The 23,003-nt window shown below is 42.5% G+C and overlaps 1 protein-coding gene across 1 annotated transcript in view; it reads left to right on the forward strand.

The window, feature by feature from the left end:
* Positions 1-23,003, forward strand: part of gphnb (gephyrin b) — a gene marked incomplete at both ends in the record, with an annotated part of 57,895 nt that overhangs the window by 28,359 nt on the left and 6,533 nt on the right. The window contains 9 exons of the mRNA XM_079180681.1: positions 5,803-5,844; positions 7,642-7,716; positions 11,668-11,724; positions 15,128-15,170; positions 16,474-16,611; positions 19,721-19,813; positions 21,704-21,759; positions 22,384-22,503; positions 22,791-22,849. Coding sequence (XP_079036807.1) covers positions 5,803-5,844; positions 7,642-7,716; positions 11,668-11,724; positions 15,128-15,170; positions 16,474-16,611; positions 19,721-19,813; positions 21,704-21,759; positions 22,384-22,503; positions 22,791-22,849 — 683 coding nt within the window. The remainder of the gene's footprint in view (positions 1-5,802; positions 5,845-7,641; positions 7,717-11,667; positions 11,725-15,127; positions 15,171-16,473; positions 16,612-19,720; positions 19,814-21,703; positions 21,760-22,383; positions 22,504-22,790; positions 22,850-23,003) is intronic.

Here is a 23,003-nt window from a genome sequence, read left to right on the forward strand (position 1 = left end):
CTTCTCACTCCAGCCTTCCCTTCTTATCTCTCTCTCTCTCTCTCTCTCTCTCTCTCTCTCTCTCTCTCTCTCTCTCTCTCACTCATCCTCATTCCCCTCTCCCCTCTCCCCTCTCCCACTTAGTGAGTGTGTAAAAGTGTGTGTGTTCTTGTGTGCATGTGCCGGGGAGCTCATTCTGTTCCGACTCCAGGCATAAGATGGTAAGTAATGTCTTTCCTCCTGCATATCTGAGAGAATGTTTACAGGTTTTGAGTGTGTGTGTGTGTGTGTGTGTGTGTGTGTGTGTGTGTGTGTGTGTGTGTGTGTGTGTTTGTGTGGAAGTAATTTTTGCTCCTGTTTAATAAGTGAAGGATTTTGTATTATTAGCTGTGTGGAAATGAGGGTGGATTCATTGCGTGGATACAGTGTGTGTTTGTAAATAGAAGTTGTGCTCCTCTATTGATATTTGTACATGAGTGTGCTGGTGATGGCTGAAGGAGGTACGCCGTCAGGCCATGAATGAGTTTAGAGAGTAGAGGGGTGAATAATGTAGCGACGGGACTGTTGACTAGCTTAAACTAGCTTGTGGGCTGCAGGGTGAGGAAGAGGAGGGAGGATGAAGGGGCTTGTGTGGTGTATATTGTGGCCGTAGGGTGTCTGCAGCAAAGAGGGTGGGCATTGCACGTTCATAAAAAGACAAAGAAAGGAGGATGAGCAAGCAGGACTCCTTATTTTTTAAATCAAGCAATCACCTTCTTAGAAACGGAAGCAACTCCATCCACATCTCACCCTTCCTCGTTTAGCTGCTGCTTTTACCCAGAGCACCTTACAGTAAGATTCATGCAAAAGAGGAATCAGAAACCCCTTGATACCAATGCCTACGCTGCTATTCCTTTTCCCTGGAGTTACCATGTGCTCCCCTCCAGTTCACCAACTTTAGTAGCTTAGCTGGGGAGCTACTGTAAATGGAAATGAGGTTCAAAATTGATGAAGAAGTGTGGAAGCAGCACCTTCAAAATCCATGACGGCTTTAAACAGCTGACATGGAGAAGCAGCAGGATATTGATGTAGCAGTGGAGACTCTACCGATGGCTAAATGTCAGGTACAGCGATAAATTTGCAGCTTTATCGATGCTAAGTTACACAAAGGTTCCCACAGTGTGTGAGGAATAGATCCATGCAGGGCTTGTTAATGCCTTTTGTTCCTGTTTGCGCTACAAAGTTGTTGAGTCCTGCTGTTTTGCTCAGACGCCAAAAAAAAGGCTATAGGTGATGTTAGGACAGGCCAATGAAATTGAACTAAACATTTAACAAATCATTTCTGTTTATAACTGATTATAGATTTTGGGAAATATGTAAACTTATTAACTTTCTTTCCAGGGGGGATATTTTGGAATAATACCACTCACACATAATACGCCTACCAGCACCTCTAAAGCTCATTAATTAACATGTTGTTTAATGAGCCAACTAACGCGTAGTTACAAAATAAATGTCTACTGTTAAAAAATACATGAAACAAGCCTCCTGGCAATGGAGACAGTATAATATTCTTATTGCACTGACAGATTTATTTGACTTGTTTTAAGAAAATAAGACTCCTAAATTATTTCATAAGGAGATTTTTGCAGTGCACAACTCTTTTTCTCCTTCTGAAAATCTGCTTCGTCCGATCTTTACGTGGCCTGAGGGGGAATTTAAACATGCAGGTCAAGCTGAAACGTATATCATCCTCTGTTGGACAGCTTGATGGAAAAGGCAGTTTAATATTAATTAAGCTGTGAAGCGCGACACATCCCTGTAATAATGGTCAGGTGCAGAGGGATTGCTGAGGTGGCTAGTTCCTATAGGACGCAGGATGTTTTATAATGCATGTGATATATTGTTGCAGAGACCAGTTGAAAGTAGCTACGGCCTGAAGGAAAGTGCTCTTTTGTCTCTGATTAATGTACACACATAAAGCCCCCTCCCTTGCTTCATTTGGCTCGTAGCACCCAAAGACCATTTGGGTCAAGTTGCTGAAGGCTTCAAGTCAAGAATACTTCAGCTGAGTCCAGTGTGCTTGTTCATTGGACCATAGAGCACGTGAACAATTTTTATTCTTAAGATAAATACGGTAGATATATATACAAGCACACTATATCAATGAGTGTTTTTAGACGTGTCCATACTTCAGTACACATGCCGCCTTATGAGCATCTGTATGTGGGAGGTTTGCGAGCATTGTATGTGACGTTATATGTGTCTGGAGTTACTCTCGCCCACTGACTCGTAGAGTTTGCCTCAAGGGCGATGGAGAGAGAATGGAAAGAGTGCAAGAGAGAGACAGCGAGACAGAAAGAGAGAGGCGAACAGTCCGAGCGGAGGGGGGGGGGAGGGGGACAGTTAGACAGACAGCAAATGAAAGGAAGTAAGAGGAACGGATGACACCAGTCTGTCCAGCTGTACTGAGCATGTTCATTCACCATGAAAATGAGAAGCGCGCGTGGGGGGGGGGGGGGGGACTGGTGAGCAGCATAACACAAGCCTGTCAAATCAGCTGTGTTAGCTCTCACTCTACGCCAGGCTGGCAACTCACTCAATAGCTCATTCATTTCTAATTGATGCAGAGACGCGGAGACGGACGTGCCATAGGAGGGCAGTGATGAATGATCAGCGCTGGCCTGTAGAGCACACACAGCACATGCTTCGGGTCAGCTGTGCTTACTGGTTGTTTGGCTCTCCCAGTGTGGACTCTTTCTCTCCTTTGTTTATTCAGAGGGGAGCCCTTTGCAAGTTTTCCTTTTTCAAGAACTTGCTGTTCGTAAGCACAAAACTTCAAATCAACTCAAAGCACTGACAGCACACGATGTGATATCACTCCAAAGATGTTTACGCTGCTCAAACTGAATCTATTATTCACTTAAGATATGAGGAATATGTCATCTAATAATAGATATCTATGACGTGTGTTACATTGTTGTTGTGTTTGTCAAAAGACTTGTAAGGTAAAACTGAGTTTAAGATAAAATACTTGTGTCTCTCTTTTATTTTTGTCATGCTAATTTTGCGCCCACCACCTCGATTGTAGAGATTTGGGAAAGCATAAACTTCATGAATTTTACATCAATCATTTAGTCTGACCTAAAGTGATACAGGAGTAGAAATTACGATCTACTTGCCTACAACTTGCCGGCTAACTGTTGATATGCACACGCATTTACATGTGTGAGTCTGCGTTTCCTGAATGTCTACAACGGAAATGACAAACGCAAGTTTACAAGACACACATTCCTGCCAACAGGTTCACGCTATTCCACTTATCTGTAGGTGGTACTAATGCGCCATGAAATGCAGAAATGCATTGAAGCAAAAATGCAGTGAAGAAGAAGACTGAAAGCTAGTAATAATGGATATGAACATAAAGAATTTAAGATGCTATAAAATCAACTTTGCAAAGGTTTTGTTGTTGACATGTGTTGGTAAGAAACAATGAATGTAAGCAAAAGCTTTGTTTACAAGAAAAATCCACAGGGCACTTTTAATGGCTTTCGTGAGGTCAACTGTAATCTAGAACAGATCAGTCTTGTGTGAATTATGATTTATATTACAAGAGTTTAGGTTTCCTTCCAGTTTCTTGGATGGATTTCTGCTGACCAGGATCTCTGGTTGATGATGGAATTGCCAGATCATTTTTCTTACTTTTGCATTCAAAGGTTTTATTTCAAATCGTAGTATTTTCATGCAGATTTGACAGAGAGTTGTTTTTTACATTATGTTTTAGAGACATTATGTGAAGAATTCAACCCTTGTGGTAATACCAACGAAGACGGACTTCAGTATAATTTCAAAGATGGTCCAATGAAATAAAAAAAAATACTTCACATATGCAGCAGGTGGTTTCAGAATACTTTAATATTGAATTTCGATTATTTTATTATACAGAATTCATTTCATTGACAAATGAAACTAAATATCTTCTTTTTGTGTAATGAGGAGAGGACAAAGAATCATTCGAAGTTGGTAAATTGAGCTTTCTTTTAACAGAGTGCTACCTTGCTACTGCAGGAATTTAGGAGATCTTTGTGTAGTTCACTCCTGACTTTCAATGTGTAGCCCACTGGTTTCCTGCCAGTGTCCATTACCTGAGCTGTGAGTTTGATGAGGGCAGCTACTGTGAATCCAAACCATTTCAATTAGGAGGGAAGAAATGCTCATCTCCTTGACAGCCCCACTTTAAAAAGGCAATTTATCAAATAATCTGAAACTGTTACTGTTCCATGAGGAAAGGTAGGGAATAATCTAATGACTTTAGTAATAATTGACAGTGAGCTTGGCTTTCATGCCGACCATTATTTTGCGGGGAATAGATGTGATGTTTTTAAAAGGATCTTCCCGTTAGTAGCAAAAACCTCTGCCAACGCAAATGGCCATGTTTATGTTAATTTTTTGATTTTTTTTTTTTGACAAAATACCAGTGGAATGGAATGCCATACATTTGATGTCTTGGGCATAGGGAATGACTCTTCCACCAGTAAATGAATGGCATAATGACTATAATTATAAACCAAAATCCAGATCAAGATTAACTCTCAAGGCAGAAACATAACCTCTTTCCAATCTCATTAGTGGAGGTAATAAAAGCCTTCATGTGCCTGGTGGAAGCAACGTTATTAGAATGTTCTTACCACAGCATGAATGAAAATGCTCCAATCATGGCTGACCCCAGCAGAGCGGTAGTAGGTGATACTTTTCGGTGCTAGAAATAAATGACACTGCATTTTCCTCGCTCATTTTATTTCCTGTGTGATTTCCGGTTTACATGTCGTGTTAGTCTCCTGAGTACGACATGATGGGGAAGAATGAATATTAAGGAGACATTTTGGATCAATGGTGGACACTTCCATTGATTGCAGGGCTTACTGTCAGTACTGTGATGGTAATGAGGTTTTCATCCTTTATCAGTTATAATTGATCTGGATTTCTGGCACCTTTAAACCATTGGAATATATGAATTTTCCAGCCAATGTATGACCTAACATAGTGGGGAATACTAATGGAAAACTGCATGCTTTCTGTGACATTGCAGTTGAATTCAGTTGTACATTTTGAAGGCGTATGCTCGTAAGAAACTGATATGATTATCAGGACGTCAAGCACATATTTCATTGTATACCTGCGTGCAACCAAGAGAGCATGTCCATCATGGTACAGTTCACACATCTTCCACACTCAGACGTTTGAGCTTACAAGGAGCCCTTAAATCCTGGATTAGGACGAGTACATAGACAAGAATGGAATAGTATAGTGGCGTTGCAACCAGTCATTCAGCTCTCTGTGAAAGGGCTCAGAAGGAAGAAACTCCTCCCATTGGGCTGATTTTCTACAACTGTCTTCCCGGAGCAATAAAAGCTTTGAAGCTCAGGTATAAACAGAGTACATGTGGAATCTATTGAGCTATCAGGTCTCGTGAATATAAACCGGCACACTTGCAAATTTAAGCTGCGTTTGACAAGCTGAAGAATTGACATAGTGTTCGAAATGTGTGATGTTTCCTGTGAAACCTCTTCTCCTATTATTCTGAAATCCTACCTGCTGTCCTGACCTGTCCTGTCCTATCTCGTCCTGTCCTGTCCTGTCCTGTCCTGTCCTGTCATGCCCTTTGCTGCCTTGGCTCATCCGAGACAGTCACACAGAGAGCTGTCAGGCAGATGTCCTCCTGAAAGACAGAGGACGCCGTCTGCTTCACCCGTCAGTCTCTGTGTGCCTCTGTCCCCCTGCTCAACCCGGCTTTGGCTGTGTTAACCCTCTTCTCTTCTCCCCTCCTCTCTCTCGCGGCACCAGGCGCGGCTCCCCTCCTGTTCATCCACCCTAAGCATTGCTGAGGTACTCCTGCATGTGTTCTAAGGCAACGTTACGGCCGTCATCATGGCATCGGTTTCTACTCCCTTCCTCTCCAACCGCACTTCTTACTTCCTGCCTGGAATGATTGCTCCACCCCCTAAACTTCATATCCTTTCCCCTGTGTGCGTGCTGCCCTGCCTGCTGCACTCCTGCTGTCTCTCTGTGGTTTTACTACACACTACCCACAATCCTTTTTTGTACGTTCTTTCTGTTTTTGTGTGAATGTGTTCTTGTTATGTTTTTCTTCTAATTTGTGTCTTGTAGTAAAATGTTGCCTTCGCTCTGTTACACGTTCTGTATCTAACCCTCGCCTTGTTTCCACTCTCACACACCATCGAGAAAAAAAAACGAAAAAAATCACTTGGCATCTTCCTCAACTGCGTTTCGACCTCAGAATTGAAGTTGAAAGATGCTTGAATTATGTATTTGAATGAAAGTCATAATGCCTGCACAAACAAAGTGTGTTTACGCACCTCAGGGGCGTAAAAGGGCCTCTCTCTCACACACACACACACACACGCACAGCATCTTGTAAAAGAGAAAAGCCTCACACACACACACACACACACACACAGACACACACAGCACCTTGTAAAAGAGAAAAGGACCGGTAAATGTGCTGTAAGCCTTTGTAACTCTCCCGTGCTTGTTACTCTGGTCAGGCCCCAATGACTCTGATAAACTGATAAAGACATGGCCTCAGTGCAAGGGCGTGGAAGAGTGCTGACACTTGTCCAATGTGATATCGGAATCCATTAATTACCTGTAATTGTACAGTAATGACATCTGGAGAAGAGTTTGGAAGCTGACTTAAAAAGTAATGTCCATCTCCAAGGTGGTGGGAGGTACTATTCAATTTAATCTTATTTCTATCAGACCTGTTTTCAGATATTTTATCTCCTTTTTATAAATAGAAAAAAGTAATAGCAATGCAGTTTCTGTCCTGAACCGATTACATTACTGTAATTGAATTACTTCTAGATATACTATTCTAGATATATAGTTATACTAATATGTTCTAGAGCTAATATTTGAAGCCGATTTTAGCCGACTTAACTTTATTTAAAATTTGCTGGTAGACTTGCTGTTTTTTTTTGACACTTTCAACTGTAAAATGTGCTGCTCAGCATATGTCTATCTCTTAATCACAATCTTTTGATAACCCAATTTAAGAGGTCCTTACTCGTGTCGTAAAATTATTGTAATCCAAATACTGTTCTTGCAGCAGTACGATTGAAAGTTATTATAGTACTATAGTGACATTACTTGTGATCTGTATCTTCCTTCCAAGGCCACATGTTCCCTGACATAGGCCTTGGGTACGGCCAGGGGTCAAGCACTCACTTGGCTTCACTTAACTTCCACTTGCACACACACTAATAGAGAAATGTGTCCACAGCAGCAGCGCTCCACTGTTGTCAAATCCACTGATCTGGTTCTGTTCTTCATCCATCTGTGGTGTTGTTGGTGGTTTTCCAGTTGTTTGCAACATCTTTTTATTTTTTCTAATTTCCTTTGATGCGATTGCAGAATATGTGTCAGGTTAGTTCTGGGGTGTGTGTCTGTATGTGTCTGTATGTGTCTGTATGTGTGTGTGTGTGTGTGTGTGTGTGTGTGTCTGTGTGTGCGTGCAATTGTGCTCATAATTAGGAGACTGTGAGCAACTGTGTTTTAAAAGCACCACTAACTGATATGTTGTGTTGATCAGAGTGGGAGTGCTTGTCTGTGCGAGAGTGTGTGTGGCATGAAGGTGAGTGACTATCCTGTGGCTTCCCCCAGGCCTCACGGAGAGAATTCAGGGCTCACCTGGATGAGGTCATCACGCTCAAGTCAAGGTACTCTACCTTGGACCAGGTAAACCCGCTAACCTTCTACCAAGCTCTTATCTACCGGCATGCTGGCCACTAGCATCCCACATAGCACCTCACCACACTGGTGACACACACCAACACAAATGTATACAGGCAGGGGGGGACAGCTGAGGAAGAGCGGCACATAGAACACTTAACATTTGAGACAATATAGCATGTAGGACTGGAACAGGTTCGCAAACCTGGTCTTTAGTTTATTGGACTGTAGTTTACTGTCTTTACTGCTACTCCAAGATCAAAATAAATATGATATACACACTATATGGTGGCTTATGTTAAGCCGTAGTGGGAGATATTGGAGATGTAAAAGTGAAGATGTCACAGTGCGAAAGATCAACTTAGGGTGATGTTGATAGAGTAGACCCCATTTACACACGTGGTTATAACATGTGATCTTTGTCTGGATATCTGACATTCATTCGTGAACACACATTTCTTTTTAGCAAATGAGCCGTTTTAATTAGAGATGTCTCTAGAGAATGCTGTGTTTTCAGTGCTCCTCTCACTGGTTTGAGGTGATGTGTACTTTCTATGCACCGATAAAGATTTAGCAAATATTTTAATCAAAATGCGATGTCAGCTGTGGGGTTGTTGGCCTTATTAATGTAGCCAGCACTGTTGATTAACCACACCCACACATGATGAAACAGACTATAGCTGAGTTTTTAAATGTTTAAACTCCAAGTAAATTATAATATGTATTTTTTTTTTTTTTTGGCTAACTGTAACTTGATAGTTGGTTATTTAGTCAAGAATATTGAAAGGACCAGTGTGTAGGGCAGTGCGGTACTGAATACCCCTCCGTCCGTATTCACGTCCAATCTCAATGTGGGCAAAACAAGAATGCTTATTAACACCAGGTCTAAATGCAAAGCCAGTGAACTGATATCATTATCCAGATACAGATTGTATGTTAATACCAGGTGTAAATGGGGTCTTAGATTTTTGCAACCACAACACACACATTTTTCATTTCCCCATCGAACAGATTTCTGCAGGGGGAGGTGTGCAGTGCAGAGGTCTTTCATAGAGGTTTTACGTTAGTGTGGTGATACACATGGAAGTACAGTGGGCTAAACAAACAAAGGGAAAAGTGGTTAAAAGTCAAAGGAAATATGATAAAGCAGCAATTGAGTTGGACAGTGTCGCCCCACAGAGTTGCCCTAGACGTTTCCCTGTGTATCACCACCTTTAAGTGGTCAGCAACATTCCTCCCCATTGCCTCTCTCAGGATCTTCACCAGCACTCATTCTCTCTCATTCATCACACATCTGGTCATTTGATATGATTTGTGTATCAGTGACTGGTGATGCTGTAGCGTTTTTGCAGAGTGTGTCTGTGTGTGTGTGTGTGTGTGTGCCTGGTCTGAATTGGAGTGCAAGTGTGTGTGTGTGTGTGTGTCTGGATTAACAGATGATCCATGGGGCAACAATTGGGAAGCCCAAGAGAAGCCAACAGTGCTTTGCAGTCAATGGAGAGAGCAGAGGCCTCCTCACACTTCCTCACCACTCCCCAGGGAGGAGCACTTGACTGTGGATTGCCACAGTAGCATTATGTCCTGCCCTCTACCACTCTGTCGCCATCACTCCAGCATTTTGTCCTCTGCTCCATCCCTCTCTTGCCCCGTCCCGTGGGGGGCGAGGCGGTTAAAGCTGGTTCAAACTAGCCTCCCTTGCCCTGTCACAGCCCTTTCCTCCTCAGGGCGGACGGATAAATCTCCCCCCTTTTTGCATAACTTATCTCGACAGCTCCTTTGTTTTGTGCTGAGCTCAGCACCTCAGTGGTTACATCCCATCATTTCCTGGAGCGTCTTCTCAGCCAGCTGGTTATTGATCCCATCGATTTTCCCGGAGGGGCTCGCGGTCCCCCGAGCCACCCGTCTCGCTGACCTGGCCGCGCTCACTATTCTGTGTCCGTAGCCGCCACCGCCGCCACCCCGTTCCCCAGCCCATTGATCTTCCTGGCAAATCTCCATGACAACCCGTCGTCAGGCTGTTTCCGTGGCGACGACAGGGTCGGCGTGTAGAGTGATTAGTGTTTCTGGCATGGGGGCCACTTTCTTTTACTTTTTTTATTTTCCTGTGTGTGTGTGTGTGTGTGTGTGTGTGTGTGTGTGTGTCTGCATTCCCAGCATATACTGCAATATGCCATTAAGACGAGTGAAGGTGTCGAGCCCAGATCTTCAGACACACACACACACACGCTCACACAGATATGTCAACAGTGGCTTTCAACTTTATTTCATGTACGTTTGCTCACCGGGGGAGTTTACAAGACATGTGCTCTTTGTGTCTGTGCGTATGAGGCGTGTGTGTTAACATGTGCATCCCTCATTTGAGCTCACTCTCTGTTCTCACCAGTAAAGGGGGGCTTGCAGTGGAGAGTAGATTAGAAATGAGTGTGAGAGTGTTTGACAGTCTGCTTTTTTGCCGCCCCCCCCCCCCCGTTCCCCCCTCCTTATATGTCCAACAACACCCCATTCTGCTTTTTCACTCATTCTCCACGAACACTCACTTCCCAGCACACACCCTCCTGTAGCTTTTCCACTGTGTTCATCTCCATATGCCAACAGTCTCTCCCCCCCCCCCCCCCCCACCCCATGGCCCTCTGATGGTATGATCTTTTTCTGCTTAGCTATTTCTTTGCCATACTGAGGTCTTGTTTTCCCACCGGTGTCAGTTTTAGTGTCGTCACTCCACACTGCATCAAGGTTTCTAGCTGTTTCTTAGTTAACAGTGACTGTATATTTACTGCATTAGCCGCAAGAGAGATTCATGATTCATTGCTGTAGAGGAATATGTGAAACTGGATTAGGAAGCTTGTGATTCTTGTGGTTTGTCTGTGTGTTTAAAGAGACTAGCTAGGTAGTGAGATTCTGCTGTAATTGTCCTGCGTTAAATGTGACTTGTTTTTATTTTAGATGTCTTTTGCAGTTCTTTTTTAGCAAGGCACACCTTGTGCGAAAATGTCCTAGCTGTCGTTAGTTTTCACATGTGCTTTTCAATGTCTGCAAGTTTTGATCTGTGTCTTGCTGTAGCTGTATTTAGCTCCCTTAATCCCCACCTTTGTCTTTTTTCTGTCTCTTTTTTTTCATCATGCCTCTCCCTCTCTCTCCATATGAGGGCTCAGCAGTTGTGGCACAAATCTCCTAGCAACCACAGCTGGTGCCATCATGGAGGTCTACATGAAAAGAATAAGCTGTAATAAATATCTGCAATGAGATTTTACAAGTTAAAAGAACAGATAGCGGATTTCAAAATCAATACGATTATCATGGATATATACTGCACCTGTGAAGAGTCTGAAAAGGTTTAAAGTAGAAGATGATTGAGTATTTGCAGCTGCAGGATGGTGTATGTGGGATTGTCATATAAACAGTGTGTCGTGTGTTCATGGTAATAAAGACAATGCACAGAGGAATAATCTATTTTAGGAATACAGAGGCAAGACTTGTTAGTTGTGTCAATTCATTAAATCAGTGATTTCATCGGATTTGTTGAGTGGCCAGATAGCTAACCTTATAACGTTATCGCGGACCGAAATGACACTTATCGTTGGCCAAAAAAACATGACAAGAGTGACGCTCAAACAGTTTCTTTTTTTTTTTTTTATAAAGTTGAATAATTCAAAGTGGTTTCAGCTGTTCATCTTTTCAAGAACTCATAGGGCCTCCAGCATGGCTGCCACAGGGTGCATTATGCCACCTGAAAGCCCGCTGCGCTGTCTTTTCTTTCTTCTTCTCTTTCTTTCTCTCTCAGTTCTCTCCTCGCTGCTCCCTTCTCCTGCTAGGGTTGCTTGTCGTAGTGGATGCCTGTCTGTCTGTTTGTCCCTTCGTCCATCTGTCCGTCTGTCTGTCTTGTCTGTCTGTCTGTAGTGTTGTGGTTGCCGGGACAGATTCACTGATGCCTGTGATTCGATGCTTTATCTCCACTAGCTCCAGTGTAGGTTGGAGGGGCTTAAAGATGATCGCAGGAGGACCTTCAGCTCTCGAGTAACTATCCCGCCCCCTTACCCCCCTCCTTGCCTTTCCCTCACCCTCCTCCGAGGAGCGCGCAAAACAAACGCCCCGCTCTGTGTCCCTCCCCTCCCCCCCCCCCTCCCCTCTGTCCCCTCCTCGCTTGCCGAGCTATCTCCCTAGCTCTCGCTCACTCTCTTTCTCTCTATGTCTCTCTATCTGCCTGTTGCTACTGGTCTCTTTCTCGTCCTCAATCTGTCTGTCGTTCACTCTCGTCACTCTGTCTCACTATTTCTCTGTCCAGTCTGTTTGGAGTCTCCCTTTTCTACGTCTCCCACGCACACTTTCTCTGTCTGTCTCTCTTTCTCCTCCTCCATCTGTCTGTCCGTCTCTGTTTCTGTCTTTCCGGTTAACATGCTCTGCTTTCAGTAGCTATGTCTGGTGTGCTGGATGTCTGTTAAGTAGATGCCATCAGGCCGCTAGAGTGGTCTTTATTGTTTTGTTCTTTTCTTCCTGTTTTCCCTCCTTTCTGCTGTGTCTCGGCTCTGTAGTTTAGTGAAGTCTGTCAAGTCCGTGCTTCCTGTTTTTGTTTGTTTGTTTTCCTTCCGGGCTGTGGGACCACGTCATGCTGATCCTCATCCTTCCACCCTCTGTCTCTTTCTGTCTATCCAGCTGTTTTTTTTTCTTTTTCTATCTCTCTGTCTCGCCATCCCTCCTCCTCCACCATCCCACCCACCTTGCCTCCCATCTCTCACCCTCTCACCTCGGCTGTTTGGTGCCTAGTGGTGTCACAGTATTAGCCTAGTTATGATGGCAGTGAGGGAGGCGAGGAGGAGGGAGAAAGGGGTGGGTGGGGTAGAGAGACCTTCACCATGGGTGTTTTGGTTCTCCATACACCACACACTGCCCACACCCAACGTATGTGTGTTATTGAGATGCAGCAGTTGCAACAAAGAAAACTGCCAGAACACAGAAAAAGTGATAGACATAGGACAGACAGAACAACAGACAACCAGGCAACTATGCCAGTCAACACATCTGAATAAAGGTAAATGGACATTCAAATCAAGACCAACAATTGGACAAAACACACTTAAGTTTAAATATCAGCCCTGATTTTCTACAGACTGTAAAATGTTGGAATCAGATGGCATCAGAATTGATTTTGTCCAGAGTTATGTACTATTTATGTATGTTGGTGTGCAGTACTTGTAAAAAGTAATACTTTTATTCTGTGCCAATCTTGTAGCCTGATAACCGACAACATGTGATTCTCCTTCCCTTATTTAGTCCTTCCCTAAAGCTGAGCTTTCCAAAAGCATGCTCATACTGTGACACAGAATCCTCTTCATAAGGAGCTGTATATAGTTGTTGTTTTCAAGTGCTGTGTAGCATCTTTAACATCAGCGCATTGGTGCTATGTTAGTTTTCTATAACCGTTAACAAACAGCATGATCACCAGGAGGTTGGCAGCTTCTACCAGCATTGGTGAGATGAAAAGGGGACCACTGGCATGTCCACGTCCCACTTCTACTTGGCAGTCGCCACCTATTGTATAGCCTCTTTTTGCTCTTGCCTACGTTTGCCACTAATTATATGCATTACACTTTAAGTTATGCGCAAACTGTTTATGTTCCACTAAGAGACTTCTGATCAGATCTGTTGTACATTATTATACAAGAAGATGACCCTAGCTGTGTCCCAATTCCACTCTACATACAAATGTTAAGCAGGTTTTGAGTTTGTAGTGTTGTGTGTTCGCTGAGAGACCCGTTTTTCACAAGCCACGCATCTTATGAATATTCTGACATTAAAATAGCATTTTTTAGAAATACAAGTCCTGCAGAAAATTTACTTTGTTCGAGATCTTTTTCTGTCTCAGCGAGATCCGGCAACTCTCTTTCGTGAACGCCTCAGCTAAATAAAGTTGTAATGCTAAATATGGCTGTGTTATCTAATGTTAGCAAAATAAAATATAAATACGTTATGCAAATATAACCCACTCTGCTTTCATCCAATCACACAACACTTACAACACTTACAAATGAGGTGGAGGGATGTAAAAATATGTCACAGTGCAGAAGCTAAAGACGTCCGTTTCACTAGGACTTAAAGTATTCTGCGGAATATAAAAATATAAAGTTGTGGATGGTGGTGAAACAATTCCAGAAACACCTCAGAACAACAAAAGGTTCATTCTTGACCTTGCAAAGAGTATAGCTTGACCATTTCAACTCAGAGATCACTTACTAGCTATTTTGCTTAGGTTCTCTGGAGGTAAGGGCTATGGTTGACATCAGGACAGCCACTGAGCTTGCGTGTCAATACATCATCTGAGCATCCTCTGATGAAGACTGTATGAAAGTTGAAAGCTCAGGAAAAAGCTAGGTGCTGGACCTTGAGTTGAGTGAAATCTCTTTTTTTAGGTTCGCATTCCAAAGTCAGTCGGTGAACCTACTGCATCACTTCCTGTTTGTACAAAACGATAAACTACATTGATTTCTCATTTATTGTGAAACCAGTATAAAACTGTATGACAAATAGAACATAGTACTGCAATTCACAGTATGTTGAATGGAATTGGGACATTATTTATGGCATATTTTGATTTTGAAAACCAGGGTTTATGGGATTTGTGGTCTTCATTTGATCTCACATGAGATAGAGGCTACTTATTGTCTCCACCGTGGTTTTCCTTTTGTTGTACTGTTGCAACTAATTTGGCACAAACACATTAGTTGTAAACAATAGCGGCACCCACTTTTAATTGAGTTTGTTTTCCATTCACTTACCGTTCACAACAGTAAGCTGCATTCGCAAGATGCTTCTGGGAAGCTCAGCTCAGTTTTAACCCACTCTGCTCTCCTCCCCACCTTGCCATAGATTACAGGTAGTAAAACGCTGGTGCAGCTATCTATCATGCTGCATCAGCGCTCTCCAGAGAAACCTTACCGTCCTGCACCACATCTGAACAGCCGCTATCTAAACTCGACACTACATTTTCACTACATTTGATGTTACACCGTAGCACAGTTAATACATCTGTTATGACCTTGTGATGAAATATTGTCACTCTGTATGTTGTTGCCCTTGTCCATATGTTCCTTTTTAGTGCTTCAACCTAATAGTGATGTGTTACGTCAGTGCATTTATCAGTGTGAATATCACCTGTGATGTGATGATGTAGTGTACAGTAAGTGATGATAATGCTAATGCAGGAGATGCAGCCATCTCCCAACAGCAGGACAAAGTGCACAGTGTAGTGTGACACGGCTCTTGCCAATGCTTCTGACTGTTGTATAAACAGCTTCTCATCTTAAGCATGTCAAAAGAGCAGCCTGGTTTATCTCAAATTACCACCACCTCTGCTCTCTCTCTCTCTCTCTCTCTCTTTCCCTTTGTCCTACGTCTTTCTCCCAATCGCCCTCTCCATCTTTAGGTGCAGTCACGATGCAGCAGCAAAGAAAATATCCTAAGATCAAGTAAGTACCAAGTTTCCAATTCAAAAGCACCCTCTCTTTCCTGTGTGTCATGTCGGTATGTGCTCTCAAATGCGCATAAATAGATATTAAATGCACATGTGATGTGACAGTGCAAGGACGGTTTGTGTGTTTACCGTGTGTGGCTGCTGTCATGCGCGCCCGTGTGTGTGTGTGTGTGTGTGTGTGTGTGTGTGCGTGATGTTTTGCCAGAGGTTGTTAAGCCTCATGTTAAGCATCAGAATATGCTGTGGAAGCGTAAGTGTATGTTTAAAGGAGAGAAATTGGGTCAAGGGAAATCAAAGCACAGAGCCTGTTCCTCGCTGTGAGGCAGAGAGGCAGAGAGAGATAAAGAGAGAAGGGGAGAGAGAGAGCAGATTACATATTAGTTACACCTTGTTTTGTTCCTTTTACCTTTTGAATTATTAGAGCGGTATTATTAGACCAACATGGCTGCTATCGAGCACTTCTGTCATCCAGCTGGGTTCCACAGCTCCGGCAAACAAACAGGACTATTTCCTGCCAATCCCCCCCCCATGGTGTTTAAATTGTGTTATTGCACACATGCACTAAAAACATAAATTAATCCCATTATCTTGGTGACAGGGATGTGGAAACCCATTAGATTACACGTGTTTATTTATTTGATTGTATGTTTTGCATGTGTGCGTTTTCATGACTTGAGTTTTGGATTTCAACCGCTATTGCTACAGCTGCAAAACCAGTGCGCTAAGATCAGTTTGAATTTCTTTTTTTTTTTTTTTTTCTGTGGCTCTCGGCCCAAAAAGAACCTTTTTAAAATACAGTTTTGGTCTCCAGAGATAGTTGAGTGGTTCAGTTCCCTGACTTTGGAGCCACATAGATGCCTCCACTGTCTTGGGATTGTGTCCCAGCAGAGTTCTCTCCTCTCTCCTGACCCTCTATCTACATCTCAACTTTCAAACTGTCTAAATGAAGAATTTAAATGCTAAAAAGGGGTGAATGGACTCAAGATTTTCTGAAGACTGGGCGCTTGGCTTCAATTTCAAAGCTTGGGAAGTTAGAGCTTTATGTCTGAAACTGTCACTGTCGTCGAACGAACGCACTATATGTACTTTATGTGTCAATGTATGTTCCTAAAAGACCTCTGCAATAAAACAACATATCTCGTGTCTATAACAAGTTTACTAGTTTTTGCTAAAATTAATTTCATTAATTTTATTTTGGACAGAGCAACCAAACTCTACACTGTTCCTCTTTTGTGATATAGTTTGATTTTGTGACAACCATTTCATGGTAGTGTTTGTAATGTCCCTTGTCTTCCCAGGTCACAGTGCAGTGGACATCACCAAGGTGGCCCGGAGGCACCGCATGTCCCCCTTCCCCCTCACCTCCATGGACAAGGCCTTCATCACTGTGCTGGAGATGACCGCCGTCCTGGGCACTGAGATCATCAACTACAGAGGTGAGGAGGACAGAAACCCCGCAGATCTAGCAAATCTTCTTCACACCCACTTAAATGCCCTCAATGTGTTCATCCTGCCCCTTGACATCTTCAGTTCACATTCTCATTATGTCTACTGACACCTTTCAGATTGCAGCGCACGTGCTCACTAAGTACACATGACAGCGTCGAAACACTCTCTGCCTGAATCAGCAGTCTGTGTCACTCACACAATGCACGCGCACACAAATGTGCTTCATGGCTACGAGGGCACATAACATACAAACCTTTCCTAACGAGCCATGTGTGTCGTTTACATTTATTGCTCCCCGAGATAGAAAAGACTATTTTCAAGTTATTGATCAGAGTGAAGTTTAAGCTGCTATAATCAACGTGTATTAATATTCACATAAATAGTATACATGTGAAGGGTCACACCTAGTGATCACAGGGAATTATCCCCTGACTCTGCAGTTTCCCTCAGATTTTAGGAGCATTCTAGCATCTTTCAGCTCGTTGTTTTGGTTGTATGACCTGTAACTTTACTGTTTTGGCTACCTGTCATCAGGTTTAAAAGTGAAATGGAAAATAATTATGATACTTATGTTTCATTTTAGTCACGTGGTTACGTTGCAGGTTCCGTTTCTTTCAGGTTTAAAAAAATATATATTCACAACGTTGCATGTATACAAATATTTAAATTGGAAGAGAATAATATAAAACAATTTATAAAGTTACTTTTGGATAAATTCAACTTCATATAATAACATTTGGTGTGCTAAATGCATCTTTGTAGTTGTATTTTGTTGAATTTGCATGTCTAAACAGACAGACACGATACAAACATACAGAGAGAAGTTAGTTTAGCACCCGTGGGTCTTGTAAGCCTTCTGGCAGAGTGGCCTCTGCGCCTGCGGAGGGTGACAGAGAGCCAGGCTGACGGCCAGAGGGGAAAACACACTCTTTAATTCATCTCTGAAAATGGGGTAGAGAGGATTGGGGGCAATAACACCCTGCAGCGCACATGATGTTGAGATGAATGATGGTAGAAGGAACAACACTTTTCCCAAGTGTAAAGTGATGTTTCATGTTCTTGGGGAGGGAAAGGAATTTCAGGATTTGCAGGAGCACAGCTGGGACGAAGACAGTGGGGTAAGGAGGTGAGGAAGATGGGATATGAGAGATGAAATATTTAGAGAGAAAACAGCTGGACCAGATCCCCTGCTGGATTTAGAGGGGTCTGCACGTGGGTGTGTGAAGTGTGCACTGTGTCATAGTTTGTTGATATATAGCCACTCATGGTGCATACCATGAGTGTGGAATTATAAGGATCTATCTCTTATTTTATCATCATAATGGTGTAATACACTAAATAATCTGCATTGAATGTCACACTTCCGGTACTGTTGTATTTTTGAGAATGTTTTGTTTGGTAAGAAAGTTAAAGAATAGTAAGTTCTTGACAGTGTAATATCTCAAATCTGTATTTCCATTCGATAAAACTTTTAAAGGAATAGATTAATATTCTGTGAAATACACTTTAACTTTCTTGCTGAGAGTTGGATAAGAAGATTGATATCACTCTGGTGTCTGCACGCTACATGTAAAGCTAACGCCATCAGCAGGGTAGCTTAGCTTAGCTCAAAGACTGGAAACAGGAAATAAGAATTATTCCCAAAATGTCGAAATATTCCTTTAATTCCCATCAATCTATGTGCAAGAATATGTTGTATTTATATATACTGCACATGGAAGTATGTGCACAGATGTTTACATCCCATCTGCACCGTAGTTTATTTCTTAATACATACTTATTCCCGTATTTATTTTGTATATAGAGCCAATACAACTCAGCAATATACAGAAGTGCAATATCTTACTGTTTTCACTGCACTTCTATTTATACTATATAATTTATTCTTTTTTATTTGTATTACAGTGTTATAGTGTGTGCACGGTCAGGGTTGTTCCCTAATTTCGTTGTACTTTGTGCAATGACAATAAAGGAATTATATTCTATATATAGACAGGTGCTGTATGTTTAGCATGAGTATGGAGGCGAACATATGTTTACATCACTGCTGTCTTCTAAAATTTCAGATTGTTTCTAGAGAGACAAGTGATGTCACAATGCCCCTTGATTTAATTATCATAATTTAACCCTTTTAAAACCTGTGCTTGCTGGCAGTGATGTTTTCGCAAAGCATCGGATCAAACACATATTTCAGCTTCGGCAACAAGACATCACCTTTGTTCTATTTTTATTCACAACTCCCCTTCAACACATGGTTTTAACAAGCTGTTTGCATAGCGGCTTGGATGCAGTAGCAAAATACATCAATATCTCAGATGAAATGCTGTCGACTTAAGAAAGACGTAAGGATTGGACGCGTCCAATAGGCACGTGTGTCTTCTTCGACGACTGAGATGCATTATTTACAGCGGCTCGTTATGACTGCCGTAAGCTGATGTGTGTATGCGTGTGTGTGTGTGGGTGTACTTGCATATTTTTTCCCCTTCAACACATTGATATCAAAGCTTAGATCTTCATATTAACGCCCACATAGCATAAAGGCTCTAACAAATGCTATATATAGCCACACAGCAGCTTACGGTATTTTTAGTGCCAGGATTTTTCTCCTCCACCCACTCTGCCTCTGTCTGTTTCTGTCTTTCTTCCCTTCCCTCACTCTCTCTGAGCTATTGTGTGTGTGCAGAGCCTATGTTCTTCCCACAAGGATGTTTCCTGAGTGTTTTTAAGTTGTCTGGCTGGTTAAGAAATGTGAATAGCAACACTTGCAAGCTCCCACTTGTTGTTCGGGAATCAGTAAAGCTGAAAAAGAATAAGAGAGTGTGTGTGTCCGTGTGTGCTGGTCAGGTAGTGAGTCATGCAGAGAGATCCTGATGCGCGGTGTCACACTCTGTCTCTCTTTAATAACACACACATATATACACACACCTCCGGCGCATATGCCTCTCTGTATCTTCATCTGAATCAGATGCACTTTCTCCCTCACCCTCTCTGCCTCTGTCTCTCTTTCTCTCTCCAGCTGTCGCTCTCTCCCTCCGCCACCCTTCGCCCAGCTTCTCCTCCTCTCCTCATACCCATGTTCTTCCTCTTCTCCCACAGATGGGATGGGTCGAGTCCTGGCTCAGGACGTTTATGCCAAAGACAACCTGCCACCCTTCCCTGCCTCTGTCAAGGATGGTTATGCTGTGAGAGGTAAGCATCGTACATTATGGCAGGTGAATTCAAAATAAAGTCCTGTACTGTTTTGTTTTTTTGTTTTTTCATTAGATGGAAAACATTCAAAGTAATATTTAGGCCTCAAAAACATGTCATTGTAAAAGGAGTGAGCAGGCCAGAGAAGCTGCCAGTGATGTCCAATTTCACTTTAGTAATTAACATCATAAACAAATTTACACTTTTTATGTACACACATATATGCAATATTAGGTGCAGCTGAGTTGTTGCTCATGAAGTACAATGAGTCCCTAAAACTAGAAATAGAAAAAAAAAAATCTTCAGGAACGTTTATGAACACAGTCGCACCAGCTGTTTGTTCAGAGTTCAGCCTTACTATAAAGTAAGGGTTTACTAAGTGAAGACTGAATAAAAATAGGTTCCATCACACAAACTATCTCTAACAGAGATTAGTTGCCAGGTTGTCTGTTGCTCTGTTGCAAACTGGCAGAATGAATGTCAAAATTCTGTTTAATAGTGATACAAACATTTTATAAAAATAATACAATATACCTGAAATGACAGCATGTTATACCAATAACCTATCCTAAACATATAGTCATGCATTGCGCATAGACAGGAAGGACATTACACATAAACTTGGTGATAGATTCATGAATCACCCAATCCAGTTTACCATCTCTTGTTTTTTCTTCAGAGTAAGTTGCAGAACATAGACAAAGCCGGAGAACTAACCAGGCCAGTGTGTCTTTCCTCCTGTACAAATGACCTGATTGTCCTAGTTTGAGATGAACAGGACACTGGGGCAGTGGAGAACTGCCTCAGTAGCAATGTAAGGGCTTCTTCTGCCAATGTGAACTGAGGAGGGATTGAGTCTTTGCATTGTGGGACATTGGAGGGGGCTTTCCTCCATATCTGCCAGGTGGCGACAAGTTACAAGAGATATGGGGTTTACCTCTGCTTAGAGAGATTGGTATCATTCCTATGGCTGCACTAACTCCTTAGAGCAGTTTTCAGGTGAAATCCAGGTAACGTTATGTTGCCTTGTTTTGGTTAAAGAAATCAGTGGCAGGGCGCCCTGCAAAGCGTTGAGGGCCCTGTTAACCTGGAGAGCAGTGTGGCAGCTTGCTGGCTCCAGGCACCTCAAAAACTCTTGCATGTGACATCTGCTGTTGGCTCCTGCTGATGGAGTAGGAGGAGCAGAACACCACAGGTCTCTCTGGATTTTATGTGCCTGTCCTGAGGGCCTGGCGTCTGCCGAGGCGTTCATGTGCAGATTTGAGCGATTTGAGTGCCTAGACTGTGCAGCCAATAACCTTTTGCTTTCTCCAGAGCCAGTGGGTCACAACAAAATGCTTGTCATCCAGTGTTTTTTTTTTATGTAGAAAAAAGAAAGTGGGGAAGCATTTAATCATTTGTTAAGATATGTTAAACCATGAAATTTAAGTCATAAAGTTTTTCACTCACCAAGGACACTTTGCAATGTCAAAGGGTGTTTTAAAGTTTGAATTGGGTTTTTATTTATCTTGTGATGAGCTTCCTGCTTGGTCCTGTGTGTTTGTAAAAGAGCAGATATAAGAAGCACATATTCTATTTTCCCATTGGCTGAAACAATACTGAAAGGGATGGTCTCTTCACACCTCAGAGTGGAGGGCATTATTTGGAAAAAGTGCATAAGAGGAGGGTTTAACTGTAATTAAATCTGTGAGCCCTGCAAGCATTAATAATACTGTGCATGTCTGTTTTTTAGATGTTTAATTAAAGAACAAATGTCTTCCTTCTCTACTCATTTGTTCAATCTGTAGCCCACTGAAATAAAATGACTCAACTAAATGACACACTCCTACACACACACACACTTTCAGCTGCACACATGTGTAATGCTATTAAATCTTTCTTTTATTTTAGCGGCTGACGGCCCAGGCGACCGCTTCATCATTGGAGAGTCCCAAGCTGGAGAGCAGGTTCGCGCCCACGTTGACACTTTAGACACACATGCTTTTTTAGCAAACAAAAAGACCCTCACACACACACACACACACACTAACGCAGTCACTGTCACGCAAACACCCACTCAACCTGTGTATGAAAATAAAGTACTTTACTTTTGTCCTTCACCTCACGCCTTGACCAGCTGTAATTGCACACCAGTGTGTTCCCTTAGCAGGTGATGAAAAGCCCTTCGCCTCCAAGCAGGGCTAGAGAATCAGAGTGCTGCCAAACTGTAAAACAGATTAGACCTCTGAGACAAGAGTAGGCTGCAGAGATTTATCGACTAACTCAACTTCTCATCTTGAATAAAATAAGCACACATGCAAACACATATTCTGCACATGCCTTCATATCCCTTTGTTATGTTTTGACTTTGTCTTCAGTTTGTGAGATGCTTTTTGGGAAACTTTGGGGAAGACTCTGAGTTACGTCAGTAGAATGCAATCTTATCATTTCACTTAATTTGATTTTACTTTAGGCCCCAGGGTGAAAAGAGCCATCGCATAAAAAGGCATTTGCGTATTTTTTTTAAACTTTGATAGGACAAAATATATGACTGAAGTTAAAGGGTAGACTCTGTCTGTGTCTCCGTGCAGCCCACCCACACAGTGATGCCTGGGCAGGTGATGAGGGTGACGACGGGCGCCCCTATTCCATGCGGGGCTGACGCTGTAGTCCAGGTGGAAGACACCGAGCTGCTCCGCGAGTCTGAAGACGTAAGCCTAACTTCTGGTCTTTTACCCGATGAAGAGGCAGGAAGTTGTCAGAATCAGGGCTGTGCTCAACTCAACTCAACCATAACTTTGTTTTGACTCACATTTACCTTTTATAAAGAGATTAATCTATGCCAACACCATAGCAAATGAACACAGATGCTGATTGTTTGAAAGAGTAAGTTGAGCCGAGAGATGAGCGGCATACACAATGCATTTTGGTCTAGTATAGACCAAGGAAATCTGAATCTGTTCCATTTGATGCATCTGACAGCTGGTTTATCTTTTAGGGCACAGAGGAGCTGGAGGTACGAATCCTAGTACAGGCTCGCCCGGGGCAGGACATCAGGTTAGTGTGTTATGTGTTGGTTGCTATTAAGAAGCCAAAACCAGAATCACAATTTTATTGATCAAATACTGAAGATGTGGATGTCACCCACCCACCTTTTTGTTTGTTAGCCCACCTCTTTAAGCAGTAACAAACTGATAAAGGTTTCAGTGTG

Source organism: Pholis gunnellus (assembly GCF_910591455.1).
Source record: "Pholis gunnellus genome assembly, chromosome: 19".
NCBI classification, from domain to species: Eukaryota; Metazoa; Chordata; class Actinopteri; order Perciformes; family Pholidae; genus Pholis; species Pholis gunnellus.